The sequence below is a fragment of the Andrographis paniculata genome, unplaced genomic scaffold (genome assembly GCF_009805555.1).
Source record: "Andrographis paniculata isolate CXL003 unplaced genomic scaffold, ASM980555v1 Contig66END, whole genome shotgun sequence".
In the NCBI taxonomy this organism is placed as follows: domain Eukaryota; kingdom Viridiplantae; phylum Streptophyta; class Magnoliopsida; order Lamiales; family Acanthaceae; genus Andrographis; species Andrographis paniculata.
In genome coordinates, this window is record NW_026137602.1 from 4,174,002 (window position 1) to 4,199,301 (window position 25,300).

At 37.0% G+C, this 25,300-nt stretch overlaps 5 protein-coding genes across 9 annotated transcripts; 2 read left to right on the forward strand and 3 right to left on the reverse strand.

Moving 5' to 3' along the window:
* Positions 1–261: 261 nt before the first annotated feature.
* On the forward strand, positions 262–4,981 carry LOC127262997 (protein farnesyltransferase subunit beta). Of its 2 annotated transcripts, XM_051291898.1 has the most exons (15): positions 262–485; positions 598–684; positions 882–987; positions 1,334–1,369; positions 1,656–1,738; positions 1,831–1,884; positions 2,047–2,098; positions 2,673–2,737; positions 3,078–3,134; positions 3,268–3,340; positions 3,521–3,607; positions 3,689–3,872; positions 4,087–4,193; positions 4,291–4,545; positions 4,729–4,981. In XM_051291898.1, the coding sequence occupies exons 1-14, from the start codon at positions 373–375 to the stop codon at positions 4,534–4,536; spliced, it is 1,350 nt and encodes a 449-aa protein (XP_051147855.1). In that variant the 5' UTR covers positions 262–372; the 3' UTR covers positions 4,537–4,545; positions 4,729–4,981. The 2 variants fall into 2 exon arrangements, with proteins under 2 accessions (XP_051147855.1, XP_051147856.1); XM_051291899.1 differs by lacking the exon at positions 262–485 and having other exon boundaries at positions 602–684; positions 929–987.
* Positions 4,982–7,246: 2,265 nt separating this feature from the next.
* Positions 7,247–11,306, reverse strand: LOC127262953 (plastidic ATP/ADP-transporter-like). Its single transcript, XM_051291824.1, has 5 exons — positions 10,078–11,306; positions 9,101–9,358; positions 8,304–8,447; positions 7,872–8,219; positions 7,247–7,796 (listed from the first exon to the last, which is right to left on the reverse strand). The coding sequence occupies exons 1-5, from the start codon at positions 10,852–10,854 to the stop codon at positions 7,467–7,469; spliced, it is 1,857 nt and encodes a 618-aa protein (XP_051147781.1). The 5' UTR covers positions 10,855–11,306; the 3' UTR covers positions 7,247–7,466.
* A 2,282-nt stretch (positions 11,307–13,588) lies between these two features.
* Positions 13,589–17,085, reverse strand: LOC127262933 (26S proteasome regulatory subunit 8 homolog A). 2 transcript variants are annotated; one of them, XM_051291801.1, is made up of 9 exons: positions 16,807–17,085; positions 15,775–15,872; positions 15,395–15,619; positions 15,140–15,202; positions 14,894–15,057; positions 14,575–14,731; positions 14,406–14,504; positions 14,192–14,302; positions 13,589–13,895 (listed from the first exon to the last, which is right to left on the reverse strand). In XM_051291801.1, exons 1-9 carry the CDS (start codon positions 16,988–16,990, stop codon positions 13,755–13,757), a joined length of 1,242 nt encoding a protein of 413 aa, XP_051147758.1. In that variant the 5' UTR covers positions 16,991–17,085; the 3' UTR covers positions 13,589–13,754. The 2 variants fall into 2 exon arrangements, with proteins under 2 accessions (XP_051147758.1, XP_051147759.1); XM_051291802.1 differs by having other exon boundaries at positions 15,775–15,837; positions 16,807–16,931.
* A 165-nt stretch (positions 17,086–17,250) lies between these two features.
* LOC127262934 (uncharacterized) lies at positions 17,251–20,753 on the forward strand. 2 transcript variants are annotated; one of them, XM_051291803.1, is made up of 7 exons: positions 17,251–17,857; positions 18,928–19,063; positions 19,145–19,226; positions 19,313–19,488; positions 19,569–19,706; positions 19,943–20,082; positions 20,161–20,753. In XM_051291803.1, exons 1-7 carry the CDS (start codon positions 17,740–17,742, stop codon positions 20,421–20,423), a joined length of 1,053 nt encoding a protein of 350 aa, XP_051147760.1. In that variant the 5' UTR covers positions 17,251–17,739; the 3' UTR covers positions 20,424–20,753. The 2 variants fall into 2 exon arrangements, with proteins under 2 accessions (XP_051147760.1, XP_051147761.1); XM_051291804.1 differs by having other exon boundaries at positions 17,838–17,986.
* Positions 20,754–21,195: 442 nt separating this feature from the next.
* Positions 21,196–24,003, reverse strand: LOC127262790 (V-type proton ATPase subunit c''2-like). 2 transcript variants are annotated; one of them, XM_051291613.1, is made up of 5 exons: positions 23,789–24,003; positions 23,635–23,712; positions 21,799–21,969; positions 21,531–21,709; positions 21,197–21,437 (listed from the first exon to the last, which is right to left on the reverse strand). In XM_051291613.1, exons 1-4 carry the CDS (start codon positions 23,899–23,901, stop codon positions 21,541–21,543), a joined length of 531 nt encoding a protein of 176 aa, XP_051147570.1. In that variant the 5' UTR covers positions 23,902–24,003; the 3' UTR covers positions 21,197–21,437; positions 21,531–21,540. The 2 variants fall into 2 exon arrangements, with proteins under 2 accessions (XP_051147569.1, XP_051147570.1); XM_051291612.1 differs by having other exon boundaries at positions 21,196–21,709; positions 23,789–24,002.
* Between the last annotated feature and the right edge of the window lie 1,297 nt (positions 24,004–25,300).

Sequence of the window (25,300 nt, forward strand, 5' to 3'; positions counted from 1 at the left end):
AAGTTATCTTTTTATATATAATAAAAATAATTATAAATTAATATTAAAATAAATAATTAATTTAAATTTTATATTTTTTTAAAAAAAAATGACAAATAAATGGCACCTAAAAAAATAGAAATGACAGTAGAAATGAAAAAAATATTATTAAAATTTTTAGTTAATTTTAATTTTAAAATTAATTTTAAATCACAAAAAAAAATTATTGACATTCCAAATATTCGAATTAAAAAGCAACAAATCAAGTAAAATCGTGTTCGACGTTCGAAGCACCATATAAGTCGTTTTTTTTACTGTTCCTGAGAGCGATTCCGAGAGGACTTCCCCGCCGAAGTTACCGCAGCCGCGACTCTTTCTACGCCGGCGCCTGAAATGGAGAATTCGAGAGCCACCAAGACGCAGGAAGAGCAGTGGATGACACAGAGTCAAGTTTTCCGAATTTACGAACTCGTCTTCCAGCTTCCTCCCCATGCTCAGTCCGTCAAGTTAGTTCTCTACTGTTTCACTAATGATTAGGGTTTGTTTGACGCAATTAATCTACTCGAAGCCAGTTTTAGAAACAGATTCTACTATATTGATGTGCGTGCGATTTTGTAGCTTTGAGATTCGACGCGAAAACCACATTGGGTATCTCATGAAAAGTCTCCATTACCTCGGCCCTAATTTCTCGGCTTTGGATGCTAAGTACGTTCATACTTTGCTCTATTGGTGTATGTTGTTGTAAACGCCTATTGATGCTTTGTTTTGTTTCTTTCAACTGTACCACGTCTTTAAAGTTTACTGAAATTCGCTTGATATCAGTAGCTACGTATGAGAAACTTTCTTATTCAATCACGAGTTTAAGTGCAACTGTTGAGACTTTTTTTTAATTTCCTGTTTAGTCGACCTTGGCTCTGCTACTGGATCATACACTCAATTGCTTTGTTAGGGGATTGCCTTGATGACAAGCTGGAGAGTAACGTAATAGATTTTCTTCAGAGCTGCCAGGTTGGGCTTACTCCTATTCATTTGTAATACTGAAGCCTTCATTTTTCAGATTGTGATTTGTTGCTCTACCAAAATTTAGTTGTTTTTGAAGTAGAACATATGGTTGTGAACTTGTGATGTTCTTAGAGTTTGTTCTTTTTTTGAGTTCACCATTTTCTTGACAGTCCACTAGCTTCAATGGGGAAAACACCATTGAGCTGTTGTCATGGTTGTGGTGATTGGGTTGAATCCATTGCTTTTGCTCTTTTAGATCCCTATACTGATTGTAGTATATTTGACCTTTTTATTATTTAATCCTGCATTGCCATAGTTTTAATTCAACTTTGATCCTCAATGCTATTGACAGGATCCAAATGGTGGATATGGTGGCGGACCGGGTCAGGTAGAATTAAGTTTCTCAAGTTTATGATGTACCTTACACTCCGATTAAACACTTTGTCAAACCTAATGCCATGGTATTGGCACTTTTTTGTATTTTAGTTCTGTTTATACTGCTTTTCTTGAATAGTGAATTTCTGAGAGGACAAATGTTGCAGGTGAAGCATAAGCTTCTGTTTATATAATTCATATTTTTTTGTTCTTGAATTAGTTTTTCTGGAAAATATGATGTGATCTCCAAAACTTTTTAATGGACTTTATAATAATTGATTGTTTTCGACTATTGTTAGATGCCTCATCTGGCAACAACTTATGCTGCGGTGAATACAATAATTACTATTGGTGGTGAGAGGTCTCTAACATCAATAAATAGGTGCTTGATCTATTACATTTTATGCCTTTTTTTTCTTTATTTAATGTATCTTCTGAAAATTTGTTAACATTTATGTACTTCCTTATTTTCAGGAAAAAGCTACATTCATTTTTGCTACGAATGAAAGATGCAAGTGGTGGCTACAGGTATTTATTGTGTGTCAGGTTCCTTCAGCTGGAGTGCATTGAGTGAATATTTTAAGGAGTTTTGTATAAAAATCCAACATTGGAAACATGGTGTTTGCTAGTGAGCTATTTGCTTCATGGAGAATTATATAGTTCCATTTTTCTCAAAATGTGCTCTTTCAGGATGCATGATGGTGGAGAGGTTGATGTCCGCGCTTGCTACACTGCTATATCCGTAAGTTCACTCTTATTATTATTTTTTTATAATGTAGCTAAATTGCATTGTCTCGAGCACCATGAACTTGCTTAATACGATGATATCGACTAGTCATCAATAACCTAGGCCACATGTGAGTTGTGGGTTTCAATTATTTGGGAGAAAATACTACGAATGCTGACCTACTGATGGCTTAAACTTTTATATAGATTAGTGTATGTGTGTCTGTGTATATTTATGATTTCTCCAATACGCCAGTGTAGATACTTTGAAAGTTAATTATGCACAGTGATATTCCTGACAGGAATATGCATATTCAAAAAAATCTAATTGCTGGAACATAAATCTCTAGCATAACATGATGTTGAGTTTATTAAACTTCATTTCTTGTACTCATAGTTTTCCTGATTTGCTTCAGAATCATGATTAAATTATTCCAAGTAGCTGTTGTGGACTTTTTATGCCACTGGGCATGATACATCATTGTTCGATACAAGCTGTTGTGTATCCTACTGTTCTCGCTCTAATTGATTACATTCTTGTTCATTTAACCATGTTTGTCCCACCATGTTGATCATCTTGAATCGTTCAGGTGGCCAGCATTCTTAACATCTTGGATGATAGCCTAATTCAAAATGTTGGAGATTACATCCTAAGGTTCATATTTTTGTTGTTCATATAATACTTATCATTACATTTTTTTCGTTCTTCATTCATTGTTTATGCTGCATATAACTCAAAAGTAATGTCATTGTGCGTATCACTGAAGAGTAGGTTACATTTACATACTGAGTTGGTAGAGAAACACTAGAAATCTAATCCCGAAAAACACTATCAGTGCATATCCATATGTAGTGCTGTTTACATAATCAATACCAATATAACTCAAGACCCTAGTTTGGCACTCTCATTGTATTCTCATGATACAGAAAAAGCTTACTCTTCTGTGATGTTACAAATTTACTAATGGCATACATGTTTTACCTACATCTTACAGCTGTCAGACTTATGAAGGTGGAATTTCCGGTGAGCCAGGCTCTGAAGCTCATGGTGGGTATGTACTATGCCAAAATAATTTTGGTGCTCCTCATCCAATCCCAGTTTATCTGTCCCTGTTATCAGATTCATGATTATTTATTTTTAGGTTCATGTTAATTGAATGAAAGCTATCTTGTTCATTCTTCTAGGTACACATTCTGTGGTTTGGCTGCAATGGTCCTGATAAATGAGGCTGATCGGCTCGACTTGCCTGGAATAATTGTAAGCTACCGTTATTACATATTTGACGTGCTGAGCTGCTATCATTTTTTACATTTTCACCTTAATTTACTAGGAAAGTGTGATTTTACATCAACTTAATAAAAACCGGGACTTATATCTTTTGCCACCAGCTTTTAAGTAACAGACATCCTTAATAAGCTGATACTCTGTTGTATCTAGAATTGGCTCGTATTTCGGCAAGGAATAGAATGTGGATTCCAAGGCAGAACCAATAAGTTGGTTGATGGTTGCTACTCATTTTGGCAGGTGAATTAATAGATTGTTACTGTACTATTAATTAATTAATTGTAGTTGGTGGATGATAGATTAAGGTTGTCATGTTACTAGGGTGGAGTGGGTGCAATTATACAACGACTACATTCGACAATCAACAAGCAACTCGGCCTACCAGATACCTTCAGATATGATGACAGAACAGTGGAGGAGAATGACTCTTCAAACTCCAATGGAGAGCAGTCATCCGAAGGGCCATCTTCCCCAACGCAAGACCTCTGTCACCACGAAGATGAAGGTATTGAAAACTTTAAAATAATGAAAACAACAATGCTCTCCATAATGAAACCTTCTTTTCAATCCTTCATAATTGGGAGATCGATTATATGTCCGTAAGTGTATTTAAATTAAAACACAAGCGTTGCAGATGTAATTTATATAAATGGAAGCTACTGTTTCTGTAAACAGAGTCGGCGTCTTCATATATATATATATATATATCTGTTTTGCAGGAATACCGAATGCAAATCAGGGCTATGATTTCATCCAAGGGCCCGTCAGCATGAAACCTCTTTTCAACAACATAGCATTGCAGCAATACATTCTTCTGTGCTCTCAGGTACTGCGATAAAATCTGCTTCTATCTTCACCCCACCCCCACCCCCACCCCCAACCTAAATTTATTTACAAAAAACAATGTGTTTGGTGTGATGCAGGAAGAGGCAGGGTTCAGAGATAAGCCTGGGAAACGTCGAGACCATTACCATACATGTTATGTTCTAAGTGGACTGTCCATTTGCCACTATGCCAACACCAAAGACGCCGATTCTCCACCTTTGGGCAGAGATATTGTGGGGCCTTACAACAATTTGTTGGAGCCCATTCACCCTCTTTACAACATCGTCCTCGACAAATGCCTTGAAGCCCACCAATTTTTTGCAAGATCCGTCATCCTAGATTGATTCGACACAGTAAGCTGATTTCTGCTTTTATTATAAACTAGAAGAAACATGAGGAGGAGAGTAGACCACCAAGTAGAGCTGTTGTGCTTGCTTGCTAATTAGAGTTTCTTGAATACTCAGCTCGTTAGAATTCGCTCGAACTTAGCTTGTTACTAATATAATCAGTCTAGTTTGAGTTTGAAAATTTCTCAGGTTTTGGGAGGAGCCCAATCAACGTGTTCCTGTTGAAGTCTGGCGGAGTTCAGGGATGCGATGATGGCCGTTATGATTCTTACAACAATGGAAGTATCGAGGAGGCAGTAGCGATTGTCGGGGTTGCCAGCCCCCTTCAACCAGGTGGAGATGGTTAGTGGTTTCTTCACTAGTATCGGTCAGTTTATTGTGTGGGGAGGAAGAATTATTATTATTATTATTATTATTATTATTATTATTATTATTATTATTATTATTGTGTTGAATGATTTGAATCCTTGAAGATAGGGATGAGTGCTATTCGGATATTTGCAAATATGCAGGTATTTGGATACCCGTAACCGCGAATCGTATCTGAATCGAAAATTTTGACTAACTGAAAATATTTGCAATAATTGCAAATAATTGGAATATAACTAAAATTAAATATAAATATAAATTTTAAAATATAATAGTATAAATATATTCGATTAGATTAATCGAATCGAAAAAAATATCAAAAATTGAAATCAAATTTGCTTTGATTTGGTTCGATTTTTTGTCCGGTCCTACTTGAAGAAACTTTGATACGATTTTGTATATATATAAGTTGATGTTGTAGTAGTAAAGTACTGTACAGGTTTCGGGCTAATGGACTAGACAAGGCCGTGAAGTACAGGAGGGATAAGATTGCTCCCATCACGGGCTTTTATTCGGGCCCTAAATTAATTAGAAGGCACGATATATTTTAGGCTTCAGATCCAGTAATATGACCATGGGTGCTAGGCCGAGAAGGCATCAGATCCAATGTTAACTCCGACAGGCCCACTTGTCCATAAAAGACATACTCACATGAGGTCAACGAAGACCCGACAAAGCCATGTGTTGTTGTTAAGGCTAATCCAACAGGCCTTGTCGTGCAACAGACGACAAGGGCACAGTCTGTCTGTCCAGAAACTAACAGGCCCATGTGTAGTAATAAAGACCTATGCGGCCCAATGAATTTTACGTACAGGCCCATTCGACAGGCTGAATAATTGTCGTACAAACGCCAACAGGAACACGTAGGGTCTGCCTGATTCAGACAGGCCCACCTTCTGGAAGGCCCAATTTCTGTCATCTAACAGCCGACGTTGAAGTTGTCTCCTCAGAGACAGACAAGCCCATGTCTGGGGTTAAGGCCCATTTGGCCGAACATTATTTACATCTTACCCATAAGGCCCAATGTAATCTCAGCTAAAACCCATCCAGAAACGCCCAATTTCTGTCAACCAATAACCGACAGGAGCACGTGCGGTTTGCCCAGATCCGGTAGTCTGCCACCTAACTACCGACAGTCAGACATGCTGTCCCCCTAGTGACCAACAGGCCCACATACTATTTTGTTAAAGCCCATTCATCCTAATGTCATTCTGCCCCAGCCCAGAGGGCCCAATACTGTATGAGCTCAGGCCCATCCGACAGTAAAACGTGTTGTCTCCCCATAGACCAATTGAATCACGTGCAATTATCAAGGCCCATTTAGCCCATCATCTTTTCTAGTCTGGGCCATATGACCCAATATAATATCAGCTCGGGCCAATGTCACAGGCCCAATAGTTGTCGCACAACATCCGACAGGCCCAATGGCCGACATGATTGCTGCTGCCCAGTGTCCGACAGTCACCCGATGGCCGACAATAACACGTTTTGTCTCGCCATAGACGAACCGAGTCACATGCAGTTGTCAAGGCCCATTATCTTTTCTAGTCTGGGCCCTTTGATCCAATATAAAATCAGCTCGGGCCTATGTCACAGGCCCAATAGTTGTTGCAAAACGGCCGACAGGTCCACTGGCCGATATGATTGCTGCTGCCCAGAGACCGACAGTCACCCAATGGCCGACAATAACACGTGTTGTCTCCCCATAGACCAACTGAGTAACATACAGTTGTCAAGGCCCATTATCTTTTCTAGCCTGGCCATATGACCCAATTTAATATCAACTCGGGCCCATGTCACAGGCCCAATAGTTGTCGCACAATAGCCCACAGGCCCAATCCCGACATGATTGCTGCTGCCTAGTGTCCGACTGTCTCCCCAGAGACCAACTGAGTCACGTGCAGTTGTCAAGGCCTATTTGGCACAATATCTTTTCTACTCTAGGCCCTACGACCCAATATAATATAACTAGAGTCCATCAAACAGGCCCAATAGTTGTCCTCTAACAGCCGACAGGCCCAATGGATGTAACCCAATGGCCAGTAGGAGCATGTGTTGCCTGCCCAAAGCCCTTCAATCTCACGTGCAATAATCAAGGCCCAGTCTTCCGGCCCAAATCAATCTAGCCCACATTCATAGACCACGTGCTTAAGCCCAGTCACTGCGGCCCAAACCTACTGAGCCACATGGTGCAGAACCACGTAATTAAGGTCCAAAGCAACCCGACCCATCTTCTAAAAGCCCTATCCACAAGGCCCACGTACCCAAATCTCCGGTTTATGTTCTTAGAACCCAAACATAACAAGCCCATCGACTTTATGCCAAAATCAACATAATATCAGCCCAAATCCACCAGGTCCACGTACTATCTACTTTTTATCAATTTAAATATTTAACATATAGCATATAAATTAAAAAAATCCAACTACACCACCAATCCAATCAAATCCATCAATAAATCATCCAAAATTCAACCAATCCCCCCAATTCCTCCCTTCTCAAATTATTCCTGCAATTTAGCAGACAAACCCAACCACCACACTAACCAAACCTCACCTTCAAGAATCACCTCCGGTGGGGCTGGTGGCCGCCGCCGCCGCCTCACCCGCCGGAGCATCATTATTTGACGACACCACCGGAATCTTCACCGCCGCAGCCCTCTCCATTTCCTTCTCGAGCTCCTCCTCCTGCCTCAACGCCGTAAACTGCCCATCCAACGACCTCGCGGCTCCCAACCAGGCAAGCACGATGACGAGCAGCACCCCGCCCAAATACGGCGTCGAATTTGCCAACGATCCGAACGTCAAAATCATGAACTGCTGGATCAACGCGCCTCCCGACTTCCCCAGCGGATTGCACACCACATCGATCGCCGCCTTCCCTTTCACCTGTCAAACGATAAACAATCAAACCGTTACAAAAAACCTCGACGTTCCGGCAAGAAAGAAAAACGCGATTACAACCTTGGTGTCCTCGTCCAACGGGATATACGCCATCTCCTTACACGGGTCGAAAAGGCTGTACTTGGCGCTCTTACTGAAAATATTCTGCAGGGCCCCGACATACACCGCCGCCAAGAGGGGGGTCATTCCGAATCCCGCCAGCGACGGGGCGAGGGGGCCACCGAACAAAATGAGGGAGAAAAACCCGACTCCGGTCAGAAGCAGGACAGTCGGGGTGATCTTCGCGGCCACGCCCCACCCGTATTTATTAAATATCCATTGGCTCAGCAACATCATTGTGAAAGTAGCGACTCCCGTGGCAGACGAGAAGTCGCCCATGAACGACGAGTATTCGTTCGGCGTAGGAAACTACAAAAACCCGAGTCCAAGATTATCAACAAAATATGAAGCATTCGTAAAGCCATGGTTTTAAGTATTGACTCAAGTAAGTACCTGAGCTTTAAGCTTCGATTTCCAGGTAACCTCGACGAGGTTGATGCTGATTCCGTATGCGACGACCAGAGTGGCGAGATCTCTAATGTATCTCGACGATACAAGGAACTTCAAGCTCTCCATTGTCCCCATCTTCGGCTTGTCCTAATAGAACAAAACAAAAGGATCACACCAACAAGAATTTACGCGCCTTGACCCCATTTTTACATAAAAAAATTCACTCCGTCCACAAAAATTATGTCAGTTGTTTTGTTTTGTACACTAAACTTATGTACAGTCTATTGTCAAACACACTATTCCTTCATAGTTCTATTACTTCCATTTCAACAAATAAAAACGATTTTGAGGCTACTTTTTCTAATTACTTCATTAGTTTTTCATATAAAATTTTTAATAAATTTTTTACAATACCCTCACTTTATTTTGTACCTACTTCATTCTAATATTAAAATACCATTATTTTTTAATCTCAGTGTCCCGGACAGAGCAGTTTTTTCCCTAAAGTGTGTTTTTGTCAAAAAAAGAGAACACATTTCCCAAAAAAATAATATATCATACCCTCACATAGAAAAAAAATATATTTCAAACTATTTCACAAAACAAACATACCCTTGACAACAAACACTTAAGGTTTGTTCACATCGAGATTTCCTTTTTCCCCCGTAAAAGGACCTTATTAAAAACTTATAATTCCATTCAAAACATCACCTCTAATATCATATTTTCCATTTAAAATACCGTAACTATGCCAAAAAAACGAAGAAACACCAAATCTCTAAAAATGTAAAACGACATACCTTCTTTTTCTTTTGGCTTCGGGTGGGAAGGGCAACGTTATTATTGACCCACCAATAAAGGAAGCAAATGGCCATCCCCATCAACACGACGATGCTCATCATGCCTTTCAAGGAGAGAGCCCAACCATCGACGCCCGGAGGAAGATTCTGCCTCATTTGAGAGAAGTATTTCACCGTTCTACCCGAGAAGATGAGGGCGACATTTGCACCAAGTCCGAAAAGTGGATAGAATTTCTTTGCTTCTTCCACAGTTGTTATCTGTTGCACAATAAAGTCACCAATCATGAAAACCGAACTTATTAACAGCAGGATAAAAGTGACATGTGTGATCCCACATTAAAAATTTATTTCATTTGCATGTGCAACGTGGAACTAAATTACAAGAATTCGGCATTGAATGTATTAAAACAAAAAACTAACAAACAAGACATTACATCATCAAGCTGTGATCATTTGTCATAATTTTCTTTTTTTTAGGTTTGACATGAATCTAGATTAAAAGAACTTGGAATATATGTATTAAAACAACAAACGAACTAACAAACAAAGCAGTATATCATCAAGACGTGATCATTTCTGTCCTAATTTCCATTTTTCAGGTAGGACATGATTCTACATTACAAGAATTCGGCATTGAATGTATTAAACAACAGATGAACCAACACATGTCATCAAGCTGTGATCATTCCAGTCCTACATTTAATTTCTAGGTTCGACATAAATCTAGATTACAAGAATTCGGCATCAACTGCATTAAAGCAACATACTAACTAATAAACAAGACATTATATCATGAAGCTGTGATCACTCATATCCTAATTTTCATTTCTAGGCTCAACACAAATCTAGATTGCAAGAATTCGGCATCAAATGTATCAAAACAACATACAACTAAAAAAATCAACTGATAATTTTTTTTCCTATCAAAAGCATGGATAGAAACATAAATTCGATCATATCAAATGAACATTTCCTACCTGATTAGCAAACCCCCAAAACAGGACAGATATAACAACACTCCCCCAAAGCTCAGCCATGACATAGAACAAGCAGAAGCTCCAGATTCTCAAAATGGCCAGAGGCCCAAGAAACCTCGGCCCTAAAACACCGAGCAGCTTATCGGCCAGCGCCGTCGGGTGGAAGTACTGGCTGAGAGGATACAGCACGAATCCAAACGCCCCGAAGAAACCAATAAACGGGAGAATCACAGTGTAAAACAGGGCCTGCTTCGACAGCACATTGGCCAGCTTCGTGTACAGAAGCATGAACCCGATAGCCATCGGCAAGTTCACCCATGTCTTCAGAAATGGTATGATTTCAGCGCTGGAACCTTTGGCGGTCACCACCAGGACATCCTTGGTGTCCCTGAGAATCGTATAATTAAACAGGATGCAGAAGAACATTATCCCCAGAGGCACGATTTTCTTCAGCGTCTCCAACTCGATTCCCAACAGCTTCCCCGATTCCTTCGGCAGCCCATCCGCGGCGGCGGCGGCCGCCGCCGCCGCCGTACGGACGGAATGGCTTTTGTTATGCCGGTTTAAGAGCGGCGGTTTCGGGGCAAGGGAAAACCCTAGGGATTTGGGGGTTCCGGAAATTGATAATGGAGAAACATCGGGGAGGACTGATTTGATCGAAGGGGTTAGGGAATTGAATCTGTACCTTAAACCAGTCGATGGATGATAAACCGTTGCCCTGGTTTTAGGATTTGAAGGTAGAGATAGAAACCCCTTCGATTGAAGAACGCCTTGCATTTCTCCACCCCCTCCTCGCCTATTCTCCCAAATTCAACAAAAAATTCCCTCCGGAGAACGTCCAGAGAGACGCGAACTCGATTCCTAATGAGGAGTTCGAGAGAGGAATGGAGATAAGGTTTAGGCTAGGGTTTCAAAGATTATATCGAAATTCTCAACCCTAAAAAAACAAATGCAGACAAATACATCGACAACAAAAAAAAAAATCAAGGATCCACGAGGACAGAATTCTGCAGTAAAAAAAATATATATATATAATTAATCGAATCTAAACAATGCGGCGGAGCTCCGTCGTCGATCAATTACTGCGCCAGCAAATTAACAACTATTCTTTACTGCCTTTTGCATTCAGACGAAGACAAAAAAACAGGTTGGGTCGGAAAAATCAGAGGAAAAGGGCAAGTTGGAGAGCGAAAAAGTGTGGTTCTGAGAAAGATCCAACCAAAAGCGCAGAATAAATCGTGCCCAGAGCAGTGCGGGTGGAGCCCAGACTGACGACGATGCAGAGATTTTTTCTTGCAGAGAGGAATTAGGGTTTGCAGAGATATTTAGCACGTGGTTTAACACAAAAAGGCCCTGTTATATATATATATTACTTTATATATTTGAATTAATAAAAACAGAACACAGTTAGCATAAGGAGCGGGTCATAATTGACTAGTCTCCGTGTCCTAAATCATAGGAGGGACGATCCACGCCGTTGAATCAATGGCTGCATAAAATCAATGGTGTAGATTCTGCTGCCACCTACCCTTGCCAGACAATAGTGAGAGAATTTTTCTAATTAGAATTGTGTTTTTGAGAGTTTTGGTCACATTTTTATTACTTTGTAAAGGAAATTTCATTCGAAAATTAAATTTAAATATGTATTTTTAATTTTTTATTATAATAAAAATTATTTTATAATATTATAACAATACATACATATATATTTGTTGATGTATTTTTTCAACAAAAATAAAGTAAAATTCAAAGATATAGAAAATATCCTTAAACTTGATTAATTAGTGCCTGAGATTAGGAATCTCTAAACACTGTAACGTACAGAAACTAAACTGGAAAATAAAAGACTGAAATTTAAAGTGGTGATTCCCAAATCTGACTTTGCTTTGTTGAAGTTGATTGAAGATCCCTTTTCAGAATAAATCTGAATCCTTAAATAGCCTTTGAAGAAAACGGTTTGAACCGCCGTCTGGTCGGTTACAGCAACCGCTGTCAACCGACCATCAAATTCTCCTCAATTGACACGTTTTACAACTTCTTTCAACCTCCCCAAACCTCTCACGCCATAATCCGTCCCAGAAATGCCATTCGCCCGACTTCACTTTGTCCGAACTTCGTCCTTCGCCCGACCTGCTTCTTCGCCCGACCTCACTTGGCCGACCTCCGCATCAGCCGCCCTCCGTTTTTGACACTTGGCCGACCTCCGCATCAGCCGCCCTCCGTCTTTGACCGAAGACCTCCGCGTCTGTCCGAACTTCGTCCTTCGCCCGACCTGCTTCTTCGCCCGACCTCACTTGGCCGACCTCCGCATCAGCCGCCCTCCGTCTTTGACACTTGGCCGACCTCCGCATCAGCCGCCCTCCGTCTTTGACCGAAGACCTCCGCGTCTGTCCGTACATCTTCCTTGCCCGACCTTCCTCTTGACAGACCTCCGCGTCTGCCCGACTTCGCCTTTCACCCGATCTACGGTTTACCCGACTTGGGTACACCCTTTTTTTTTAGACTCCACCCGACCTTTCTTCCTTTTCCCGACCTTTATTCTGTCCGATTGCACCCGACTTCTGGGTCATTTAACTTACATCCAGACCCGTCCAGAATCCCACCGCCATTATTTATTATTATTATTTTTTGTGCGTAACAATATTATATTATATAATCTTTATCATTTAAAATATTTTTATTAAAAAAAAATCTTACTCTCAAAGGTGCAAAAGCATATTATAAAAATGCACCATTTTATTTGCATTGTAATTTCCTTTTGTTTTTTTTTTTTTTGTTTTTTACTTTAACATTTATCTAAAAATATCATGTTTATTTTAAACTATTGAAACTAAATACGTATTACAAATTTGTTTGATTGTGAAGTTGATTTCAAATGGGTATTAATTTGTATTTTTTCTGATAGTACTTTTACTTGATATTTTAGAAAAAAAATAATAATATATTTTGATTAAAAACAGTATGGAATTAATAATAATGATCACATTGAAATCACAATTAAACAAACTCCATTAATAAAATAAAAGTAAAAGAGCAAATAAGTTTAAATTTAATGGATGTAACAATAAAAACATTATATTGTTATCATTAATGATATTACCGGGCGACATAAATTAATACTCTGTCTGTCATTGCCACTTTTTCTGTATTGTCAAAAATATATTATAATTTGACTTATTATTCTTAAAATAGTATAAATATCCGATAGACTAATTCTTTTTAAATTTAAAAATATTGATGTAATTCAATATATCTAATTAATAAGGGAATGGAAGTGTAATATTACAGTGAAATCTTCATCCCTTTCACCCTTAGGTCGTGGCGTGGACACCTACAATTAATTTAAATTTATATTTAAGTTTGATTCAAAATTCTAAAATAACAAAGCCCGTAAAAAGACAACAAAAACATGCCTAAAATTATGCCACAGACCAAAAATGCATTTTAAATTTCCATTGACACAATAATTAAATGTGATATTTTTATAAAAATAATTCAAAACAAAGCAATAACCAAACAGCTGAAGAAGCTTCTTATTAAGAAGGAGCAAGCAATGGAAACCATAGAGAGCTATAAAAAAAAATGGGAATATTTTATGTTTATCTGAAAATATCCTTCGACTTTAAAAAATCTACGGAAAAATGCAGAGCTCGATTCAACAATTGCACAAAGGATATTTACTTCCAAAGCTTCCTCAATGACATGTTTTTGTCGTTTTCTTTTTTCATGACTTTGGCGACAGCCATCTCGAAGTCCTCCTGTGTCACATGAACCCGTCTTTCCCTCAAGGCGAACATACCGGCTTCGGTGCAAACAGCCTGTGGAGTCATAGTTCGTTATTTAACTTTTTTCATTAAAAATTCATGAGAGAATACGAATAAAAATTTTTGCCACTGTTCATCAACAATAATTTTTTTTTAAAATATCACATTGCATACCAATTTTTTTTTAACATTTTATTATTCTTAAAACTCTCCAATAGTGTTTTGACTAAATAAAATAATATTTCGAGACAAAAGGGTGGTTATAATAGTAACACTATACGAAATTTAGGAAGGTAACAAACATTATAATTTTAATCAAAAGAAGCTATTATATATATGTTGCGACTTACCTTCATTTCTGCTCCGGATGCTCCATTCATTTTCTCAGCAATCTTCTTCAGATCGATCCCTCTCATCAAATTCATTTTCCTTGAGTGGATCTTCAAGATATCGAACCGAGACTGAAATGATTTTGCATAATCAGCTATACTAAAAACAGGCGTGACAGTGAGCTATATATATATATATATATGTGTGTGTGATTCTGCGCAATTAGAAGAATACCTCTTCATTAGGATTTGGGAACTCGATTTTTCGATCAATTCTTCCTGGTCTAAGCAGCGCTTGGTCCAGAATGTCGATCCGATTGGTAGCCATTAATACCTATACATGATAGTTGTAAATAAAACTTTATACGTAAGACCGACAGCCGGAAAGTAGTCGTGGAGTGTACTTTTATCTTATTCGAGGCCTCGAAGCCGTCTAGTTGATTGAGAAGCTCGAGCATAGTTCGCTGAACTTCACTATCTCCATTTCCACTGCCAGATTCCATACGAGCGGATCCAATGCTATCAATTTCATCCATGAAGATGATCGATGGAGCATGCTCTCTGTAAAAATAACATTGTTAATTTATCTGATATAGACAAGACGAGCAGATAAGCATCTATTTGGTCGCCGTGCATATCGAAAGAATGGAAACAAATCTTCCAATCTCGAAGGAAATCGAATGAACTATTTGCTATGAATGCTTGATGTTGAAAGCTACTAACCTGGCCATCACAAACAGTTCTCGAACCATTCTAGAGCCTTCTCCAATGTATTTCTGAACTAATTCAGACCCCGAGACTCGGATGAAAGTGCATTCTGTATGGTGAGCCACTGCCCGAGCAAGCAGTGTCTTACCAGTGCCGGGTGGCCCATATAGCAAAACTCCCTACCGTAAGGATACAAAGGATCAGAAGTATATTTCAGAACTTTGAAGAAATAATGATACGTATTAACATCGATGGCATTACCTTAGGTTGAGCTATACCAAGACTCTCGAACAATTCTGGATGTTTGATGGGAAGTTCAATCACCTATAAACACAAGATAAGAACATGAAATTACTTTGAATATTTGATGCTTGTCGATCTAATGAATACTAGTTTTGATACAGAACTTTTAATAGCTGTAAATAATGTGAAGATGTAAAACAGATCACTTGGATATTGACTTCATATCTTTCTTTTAAAAAACATTGCAAACGAAAAATAATTCAAAATATGGACCTCCTTTATCTCTTTAATTTGCTGATCAAGACCACCAATCATGTCGTAGGTTGAATCTGGAACCTTTTCTACTTTCATAAGATTCACCAACGGATCAACTTTACTAGGAAGAATCAGGTGAAGCACGTAGCTATCATTACGCAAAGCAACTCTCGCTGAAGGTGTAATCTTGGTTATGTCAATGCTTTTGTCAATGTCAACAACATACTTCCCCTCTGGATGTACCTAAGCAGAGGAGAATTTGAGATTTTTACAATCAACACTTATCTAAACTTTACACACACATACAAAATAAGTGACTAGCAGTATTCAGATATCAATGTCACAAGAAGAAAATTTCCAGTAAATGGACACAGTGTTTACTCAAATGCAAAATATACCTTCACCAGAACCTTGGATTTCCCCATAACTTTGACAACTTCACCAACATAAGATCCGGGTTCCTGAAGTAACTGCAACTCTTCCTTCAATGATCTCACTGAACATCAAATAGACACAAAACACACATATACACAAACACTTTTCTCCTAAATCAAACATTCATTTATTATATGCTATCCATACCAAGCTTAAATTAGAGATTTAAGAACAAGTGGGCACCTGCTTAAATAAAGTTACACCAATTATAAGAACAAAACACCTGATAAAAATTCAAAGAATTTCTAAATGATTATATAAAGAAATGAAAATAGAAGAACAAAGCAATAATAAATAACAGGCTAAGAAAGAAGGGAAAAAAATGTAAGCATGGTTTGCCTATAGTACAATAGCGCCGATCATATGCCAGATATCAATTCATCGGCCACCATTAAAAATAACCTGACCCACACAAATTATGTAATGCATGATCCAGCAGCAATAAAAGTGTGTATATGCCAAAAAATGAAATTCAATAAAGCTCTCATCACATCAACATGAGAGCTCAAAAATGTTTACCTCTCCTATCCTCCCCTATACAAAACTATATCTTATTTCCAGCTCCATCTAGGCATGTTCCATGGGAGTAAACCAAAGAATGATCCCAAATAATTTCCCCTGCTAAAATAGCTAATAAAATCATAAATAAGCTCCTAGAGAAAAGAAAACACAGATTATATGAAAGAAACACAATAAATTCTACTACATAATTGCTCCATATTACTCGCAATAGATTGCCATAAACAAACACACTGGTGAGTAGTTATTGAAACGTCTGCTTATGCTATTTTGATTATCACTCCTGTAATCAATACTAAAAATCCTTTATCAAACCCTAGCGTAAGTACTTCTGATTAACCTAACATTCGACACAGTATAACAAACGAAAAACTAAGGCACACCAATGGCCACATTAAGAAGAAAATGCAGCAAAACAAAAAAAAAAAAAACAAAATAATAATTAATAACAAAGGCGAGAAAAGAAACTATAAAACCTCGCCCATTGAGGTCGTTGCGCTGCGCTTCGAGCCGATGGAGATCGTGTTCTTGCTGACGAACTAGCAGCTGCATATCCTGAATCCGTTGCTGATAATACTGCCGCAGCCCTTCCCCACCGCCTCCGCCTTGGCACTGCCTAGAATCCTCCACTTTCCGAGCCTTCACCGCCGCCGTCGCCATAATCCGATCGTCCCGTATCTGCGTAGATCGAATAATTAACTAACTTTCCGTCTTCCTCAAGTCACCTCCGACGCCGAGAGATCTCTCTCGCGTCATATATATATATATGCACATATATTTTGTTATTTACTATTTTGACCTCCTATTTATATGGGTTCAACTTAAAAGTATTGTAAAGTTAAGGAACCTGTTTGCAAAATGTCAAAAGGTGACCCAAAATGGATATGGAGAAGTTCTGCTATAAATATGAGAGGGCATGTCTCTGAACTTTCTGCGCCTAGCCCTGTAGACGATACAGTCCCAGTTTTGTATCTATGGAGTTTCTAGTTTTTCCTTAGATTTATTCTTTTCCTGTTAGATTGTAGCACAATTGACGAATAAATTTGATCTATCTAGGGTTAGGAGGTGCGGATCCGCGCTGAGATTGGAGGCGATCATAATCGTTTCAAAAACTAGGGTTTCCCACCTGTGTTGATTGCCGCCACTGCTACTTACCGGATACACTGATTGATAGAAATAGAAAGATCATTTCCGTGTTACAGTTGTGATCTGTAGAGATTTTTGTTGTTTTACTTTGTAATTCAAAGCGTTTTTTCTATTTTTGAAAGCTGGGATCGCTCTTTTGTGGTCGGGCAATTGGGCGTATTTTTTTGTGTGTCAAATTGTCGGTATAGTTGGGATTGGGATCGGTGGCTAGGGTTTTGATTTTTTGGATTCAATAGAAAATAAGTCTTCTGCTGTGGGGGAGAATGGATAAGAAGAAGGCTGCGGCTCCCTTGGTTTGCCATGGGCATTCTCGCCCGGTTGTTGATTTGTCCTACAGTCCGATTACGCCTGATGGTTTCTTCCTCGTCAGTGCAAGCAAGGGTAAAGTTCGATTGTGTTTGAATGAAATGCATTGATGTTCTGCCTGCCTGCTTTGTTAAAATCATTTGATGGCAATGGTTCATAGCAACTCCTTGGTTTTGAAAATGAATCTACTCAATATATCAAGTTGTAAGTTCATTATCCTTTCCTCTGCTTATCTCAGATATATAATGTTCAAAGTCTAGACTATATTAATCTAGTATCAGTATGTTCGATAGTTTGTAGTATATTTGAACCTCCTGTTGTCAGTTGTGTGGATTTGTAATGTGTAGAAAATGAAGTATTTTGTTCATAGGTACTAGTTGGAATGCTGACAATAGAAATGTATGCAAAGCTAGAGTTAAGATTGATGTTAAATGATTGGTTAAAAGAATTAATGTTTGGATAAGACACAAATGTGTGCTAAACTTGTCAATGACTACCTCATGTCCACTGCTGTTTAGGGATCATCTGTATCTTATCCCCGAGAACACCATGTGCAGTGTCGAAGCCGAGTTTATGACTTGCACATGTCGAAGCTATGTCCCCATCTAAGAACTGTTTACTGAATCTAATGAATAGAGTTGTTAAATTATAATTAATTCACAGGTTGGTCTGTGTCATGCGGGAAAAACAAGTGTAAAGAAAATGGCTTTTAAATAAAAGGGAACATAATAGGGACTGAAGAAAGATTCTTAGGTATTTTACATGTATTATCTAAGTCCAAGTTCAGCCTTTATTGTTAATAGATTTGTTTTTATCATAAGAACTTGTTTGTGCTGTTGAATTCTCAAGCATTTCCTTTTGCTTCTATGTAACAGTTGTTCTCAAGAACCAATTCTATTTGTTAGTTATCATACATTTTTTGGAGAATATTTTTGTTGGCTAAATCAAACGTTAGAGATCATATATATGTTGTGTTGGGTGACCAAGAGACGTTTGCAAAATAGCTTTCTTTAAATTGTGTTCATTACAGAACCATAAATCATTTTAAGCATTTCATGTCACTGTGGAGCATGAATCAAATTGAAATTTTTTAATGAAGACTGACAATTTGATTAAATCTTTTGTGGTTATGAATATATGTTCAGACTCAACACCAATGTTGAGAAATGGAGAAACTGGAGATTGGATCGGAACCTTTCAGGGGCATAAGGGTGCAGTATGGAGTTGTTGCCTGGATAAAAATGCTCTTCGTGCAGCTTCTGCATCAGCTGATTTTTCCGCGTACATCATCTTCTTATTGTTTCTTTTTGTTTGCCTTGAAGTTCAATAAACACTCTGATCCTCATTATCATGATACTGCAGAAAACTCTGGGACGCATTAACTGGGGATGAACTACTTTCATTTGAACACAAGCACATAGTTCGAACATGTGCCTTTTCCGAGGTATTCCTTTTTATCAATCCTCTAGTTAGTGCTTCCCTATTTATCATTTCCTAGCTGTGAAGCCATTCAATGTACTTCAATTACAGGATACCCACCTATTGCTCACCGGAGGGATGGAAAAACTCCTGCGCATATTTGATCTGAATCGACCCGATGCACCAGCCCGGGAAATCGAAAAGTCCCCCGGATCAGTCCGAACTGTCGCTTGGCTCCACAGCGACCAGACAATCTTAGGCTCCTGCACTGATACCGGCGGAGTGAGGTATATTGATGCAAAAATGACGATATCGACCTTTTTATATATTCATTACATGTTTAAAATGTATGACCTTTTGGACATAGATTATGGGATGTAAGAACGGGCACAATTGTCCGTACCCTCGAGACCAAATCTCCCGTAACCAGCGCTGAAGTGAGCCAAGATGGCCGCTACATAACAACTGCCGATGGTTCGACTGTCAAGTTTTGGGATGCAAATCAGTAAGTTCTATGCAATATTTGAGGGTGTGTTTCTTTTGATTGGTTTGGAAAAAAAGGAAATTGGATTGAATTTAGTATTAAAATAATATTTTGTAAAAAAATACATATTTTTTTCGGGGAATGCAAAGTTCAAATAGTAAAATACTAGGAGTTTGGTGTAAAAGAAACAGATCCTCAGTTCTTACAGCCCTTCAAATTAACACATATGTAATATTAACTTGTCAATTCCCCGACAGCTTCGGGTTGGTGAAGAGTTACGAAATGCCCTGCGTTTCGGAGTCGGCTTCGCTGGAGCCGACTTATGGCAATAAGTTTGTCACCGGCGGTGAAGACATGTGGATTCATATATTCGATTTTCACACCGGCGCAGAAATTGGTGAGTGCTGATTTCAAATTCGAACCATATGTCTGTCGTCGATTCGTGCATTTTAAATGTTAAAATAATTTTTTACAGGGTGCAACAAGGGACACCACGGGCCGGTCCACTGCGTGCGGTTCTCGCCGGGCGGCGAATCGTACGCGTCCGGGTCGGAAGACGGGACGATCAGAATATGGCAGATGGGTCCGTTGACAAACGGGCAGGAGACTTCTTCCGGAAGCGCCAACGGGCCGATTCTGAATGCTAAGGATGGTGGTGGTGCGACAAATGAGGTAATTCATCGGATTGAGAATGTGCATATTTCTAAGGATGATAAGAAAACAGTGAGCATGAATTAGAAAGAGGGCTATGCTTATGATATATGAATGATTGAAATGGGATTGTATCATCTTCTTATTACATACATACATACATACAAAACTACATTCTGTGTGTTCGTTTTTGCCTGGCCTGAGAGAGGTATTACGGTAAATGTTTTTTTATGTGGTTTTGTGTCTTTTGTAATAAACGTATGCTTCATCCTTTCTTGCTCCCTTCTTCTCTCCCTTGCCTGCAAACAAGACCTGCCGTGGACTCGTAATCGTGAAGTTATGGATTTACTTAGTGTGATTTGCTTTGTCGGATCTAACTTACATGCTGATATATTCAGTCGGGAGATTACAATCAAATTATAGCGGCTGCAGATTTAGGTCTTGCTGGACATACAGTGTTTGTTTGCAAACTATTATGTTCAGTAATAAGTTTATAGTGCAAGTAAAATTGAAGATTAATGATATATGTATAATGGATGGGGCCAGATTGATACTGTGTATATTTTAACAAAGTCAAAAGTAAACCAATTCACCCGTTTATGTTTCGTTGAAGGAGTAGTTTTAAATAACACACTATAAAAAGAGTTATAAGAAAAAATAATACTATATATTTTTATTAAAATTTAGGTTTATTTGTTTAGTCTTATAATTAGAAGTGTCTTTTATATAATGACAATAATAATAATAATAATAATTGAAAGCAATAACATCCTTTGTCTCAAAAATATATATATATATATATAAATAATATTAATTGCAAGTAAACACATCTCTAACATACACAATATAAATATGTATATATTAAATAGTGATGTTATATGAAAGGAAACATATCCTTTGCCTCTTACATAAAATATAAAAATAAAAATAAAAATAATTAATTAATTAATTAGATTAAAAGACTATTATTTTCAACATCTAAACTATACGAGTACAAAATATCTTCACACCAAAATTTTCGAATCCAAAATATCAGTTCTAAGCAAATTACCAAATGGAGACTCTGATAATCTTTTCTCTCTGAGTTTCCATTTTACTTCCCTGTTGCACAAAAGCAACAAATAAATGATACAAAAAAAACGAGCTACAATAAAGAATTAAGATGCAAGAAGCATCATTGCAAACATTTCAAACCGGATCCAAATCACGCCTTCATTGGCCAGGTTGCTTGAGCCGACATAATAATGCCAACAATGACACCAAACAGTCCGAGGGCGCTGCCAAAGATCTCTATAACGAGGATCTTAACAAAAAGAGACGAGTTTTGTGCATCAGACAAGGCACAGCTGCTTCCAATGATTCCAACGCATAGTCTTTATTGAAGAAAACAGATGAATCGAAATAAGTGTACTGAAAAATGTGTCCATTATAGAGGGAGTGACACAAATGAATTCAGACTTACCCGCAGACAAGGTTTGCAAAGCCCACGATAATTCCGGATGCAAAAATGGCGTAGCCTGCTCTGAGGGACTCGGGGTCGTATATTTTTGCCCAAGGAACGCTCTCCAGCTTTGTCTGAAGGATAATAGCTACAATGACTCCGTAAATGGCGACTGCCTCGCAGAAAATCACACTGAGAGGAGATGGAGCTAAGATGAATATGATGAGTAGCAAATTGGTATTAATTATGACATCAACTCAGATCAATTTCATCAACCGAAAAGTATCACTTGATATACTCCCTCCGTCGACTCTAAATGTATCTATTTAGTCATTTTAGTTTGTCCACTCTCAATGTATCCATTTTCCTTTTTAATAATTATATTTCTTACTTTAATAAAAAATATTTCTACACTTTACATAATGTTATAATCTATGTCATTAAAAAAATAAATATGTTTAAAGGCAAAATTTTATTTTTATCTTTCTATTATACTATTATCATTTACTTTTGGCAAATAATAGTATTTTAATTGTAATAGATAGTTAAAAATAGTCTAAAATAATTTTGCCCTTGTTTTTTTTTGTGTGTGTAAAAGTAAATATGTTATGGTAAAATAGGGATACTTATGAGAAAAAATAGAATATTTTTGAAATAATTACTCTGTAATTAGACAACCTAAAATAAAAATATGTATAATTTTTTAGTGGACATAAATAGTATATAACATAAATACAATATATGAACAAAGTATACAAAGAAAATGCCACATTTAATTTCACTACAAGATGTATACTAACACGCCACAAATGTATGGGTATGAACTAAAAGCACAATGTAGCAATCCACACAACACATGTATTAATTCAAGAAATGTGTTGTTGGTCTATAAATCATGTACTGCTGATTAGCCCTAATCACCACTCTAACCATCGAAGTCACCGTCGCATAAATGTAATGAATCCAAGACTTATTCGGGAAAAATCAAATGAATTCTTTTTATTCGTGTGGAAAAGAAGGAATCATGATGGAAATACTTGTACACGTAGCATGAAGGAGAAATATTAATCATCAAAATGAGTTCATTTACATCAATACATGCAAATGATGTGTTACATCAATTCAGAAGATGTCTCCGACGGTTTATTATTTAATTTCAAGGTTACATTCCTATGTAAAGTGACATACAAGTGTCTATACATTGGTGCCCAAATTGCATCTTTTTGGGTGTGTTTGTTTGTGTTTTCAAACTAGGATCTGCACTATGGAAACTACAGTACATATATTCTTCACACTAAAAGACATCGTATCCAATATTTATTTTCTTTTCAAAAAAAAAAAATCAAATCCAACTATTTTCAATTCAAAGCATCACCCCGAAAACTAATTTTCCATTAAAAAGGTTTCAAAACAATGACCTGAATCAATTATACCACAATTCTATTCCCCTGTTTTTGAAGAAACATGTAACCAGCATTCAAATTGATCATCATAACTAAGGAAAAATCCATGAATCTTCTATATAATTTCCGAGGGAAAGAATCGAATGCACAATTATTTCACCTATATTTGTAAGAGTCAAAAATGGAAGCACAATATAGTATAACATAAACAAAATAAGGTGACTTCTCTACTTCAGTTTTCAATATTCAAATTTCTTGAGAAACACATCTCAGCCTTCATGTTTTGCTCTTTGATGCTTCTTATTTGTTCATTTCTTTCTCAGTAGCATTCTCATTGACTCCTTAATCAGATAATTCAACAATGAAGCATTTGGAATTCCACTTAGATCCTTTGGAATAACACACTTTTGCAAAATTAGACACTGACAAAAAACCAAAGCACAATCGAAGATACCTGATTAAATTTTTTGACGTAATGCGAGGAGCTTTAATCGCAGCACCGATCAAACTACTTCCTGTGATGTATATCCCCCTAAACGATCCAATAAATCAGCCAATCAGACCAAAAACAACTTCGTCAACACAAGTAAATTATACATATAGTTTACCAGGCGGCGCCGAGAACGGAAACGCCGATCGAGATGGCGATTCCGATGGCGGAGTAAGTGTAAGGCGAGATCTGAACCAAGGCATGCGACCATGAGCTCGACGACGCCACCATCGTGATCTGCACTTCCGATTCGAGATCGAAAACGCCGTTGCAATCAAACCTCTTTCCGACGGTATAAACTTATTCCGATATGATCCGAATCGGGGCTGAACCTTTGGGCCAAATTAATCAACCGTTTGTGGGCCTCTTGTTTGTGGGACCCAAATCAACCAAACGAGTATGTAACAATTGAACCCGTTTTGGACCGATTTTCGGATCCGGAACCTCACATGGATTCCGGGTCCATGTCCGTATGTGGTTTTGGATATGATAAATCTAATTTCGATCCGGATTCAGATGTTATAAATTTATAATATATTTTTTTCCGTTTCATATTTATCTATTTGTTTGTTTTTTACATAAAATTTTAGAAATATTAATATTATATTGAGATGTAATAGAAATAAAAAAATAAAAAAAGGCTAAATTAATATTGTATGATAAAAATTTAATAACATTTGTGTAATATATTGTAATTAAAATGATATTTGTAATATTAGACAGGCAGTACAGTTATTAAAAATAAAAATAAATATTTTGTTATGAGAATGATTAAAATAAAAAATAAAAAATTAAATTTATAAAATTAATAAATAATAAGAAATTTCTTTTTGTAGATATTTGAAGGTTTTTATCTATTTCGTGCATGTACTTGAATTTACATATGATGATCTTTGTGTTTGTTTGTGGGATTGTCAATATTTTATTATTCATCAAATCTTTTTATTAAAAAAAATATATCAAATTAAATATTTGTTTTATTATACCATATTAAAAATAAATTTAATATTTAAAACATTACACTAAAATCTATTTATATCATATTATAAATTATTACTATCCATAAGTTTACTATTCAAATAACAATCAAAATGTGACGCCCATACAAATATTTCTTCTGTTCTGCCACAATTAAAACTATTTTCATTTTTGTCTTGTCCCGTTATAATTTTTATTTTTTTATTTTTGGTAAAAATTATTAAATCGAAACATATTTAACAAATATAAATCAACTTAATTAACTACATAACATACAACATTATAAATGACGTAGGACCCACTCAAAACTCTTTTATTCTTATCTCTCTTAAAAAAATAAATATTTTTATCTATATTTAAAACTATACATCTTTTATAAAATTGATTTATGTTAATTATAAATAAACAAAAATATTTTTTTTATGTACTTGTATTATAGAAAATTTTATTCTCTATAAAATGATATTTATATTGCATATATTTTTTAATTGTTATATAATTTTTAAATATTTAAACATATATTTTAATTTTTTTAATCATATATATTAAATTTATTTTAAAATTATAAGTATTATTAATTATACAAAAAAAATATATAATATCATAATTAATTATTATTAAATAATTAAATATTACTTCATCCGTCCTAATA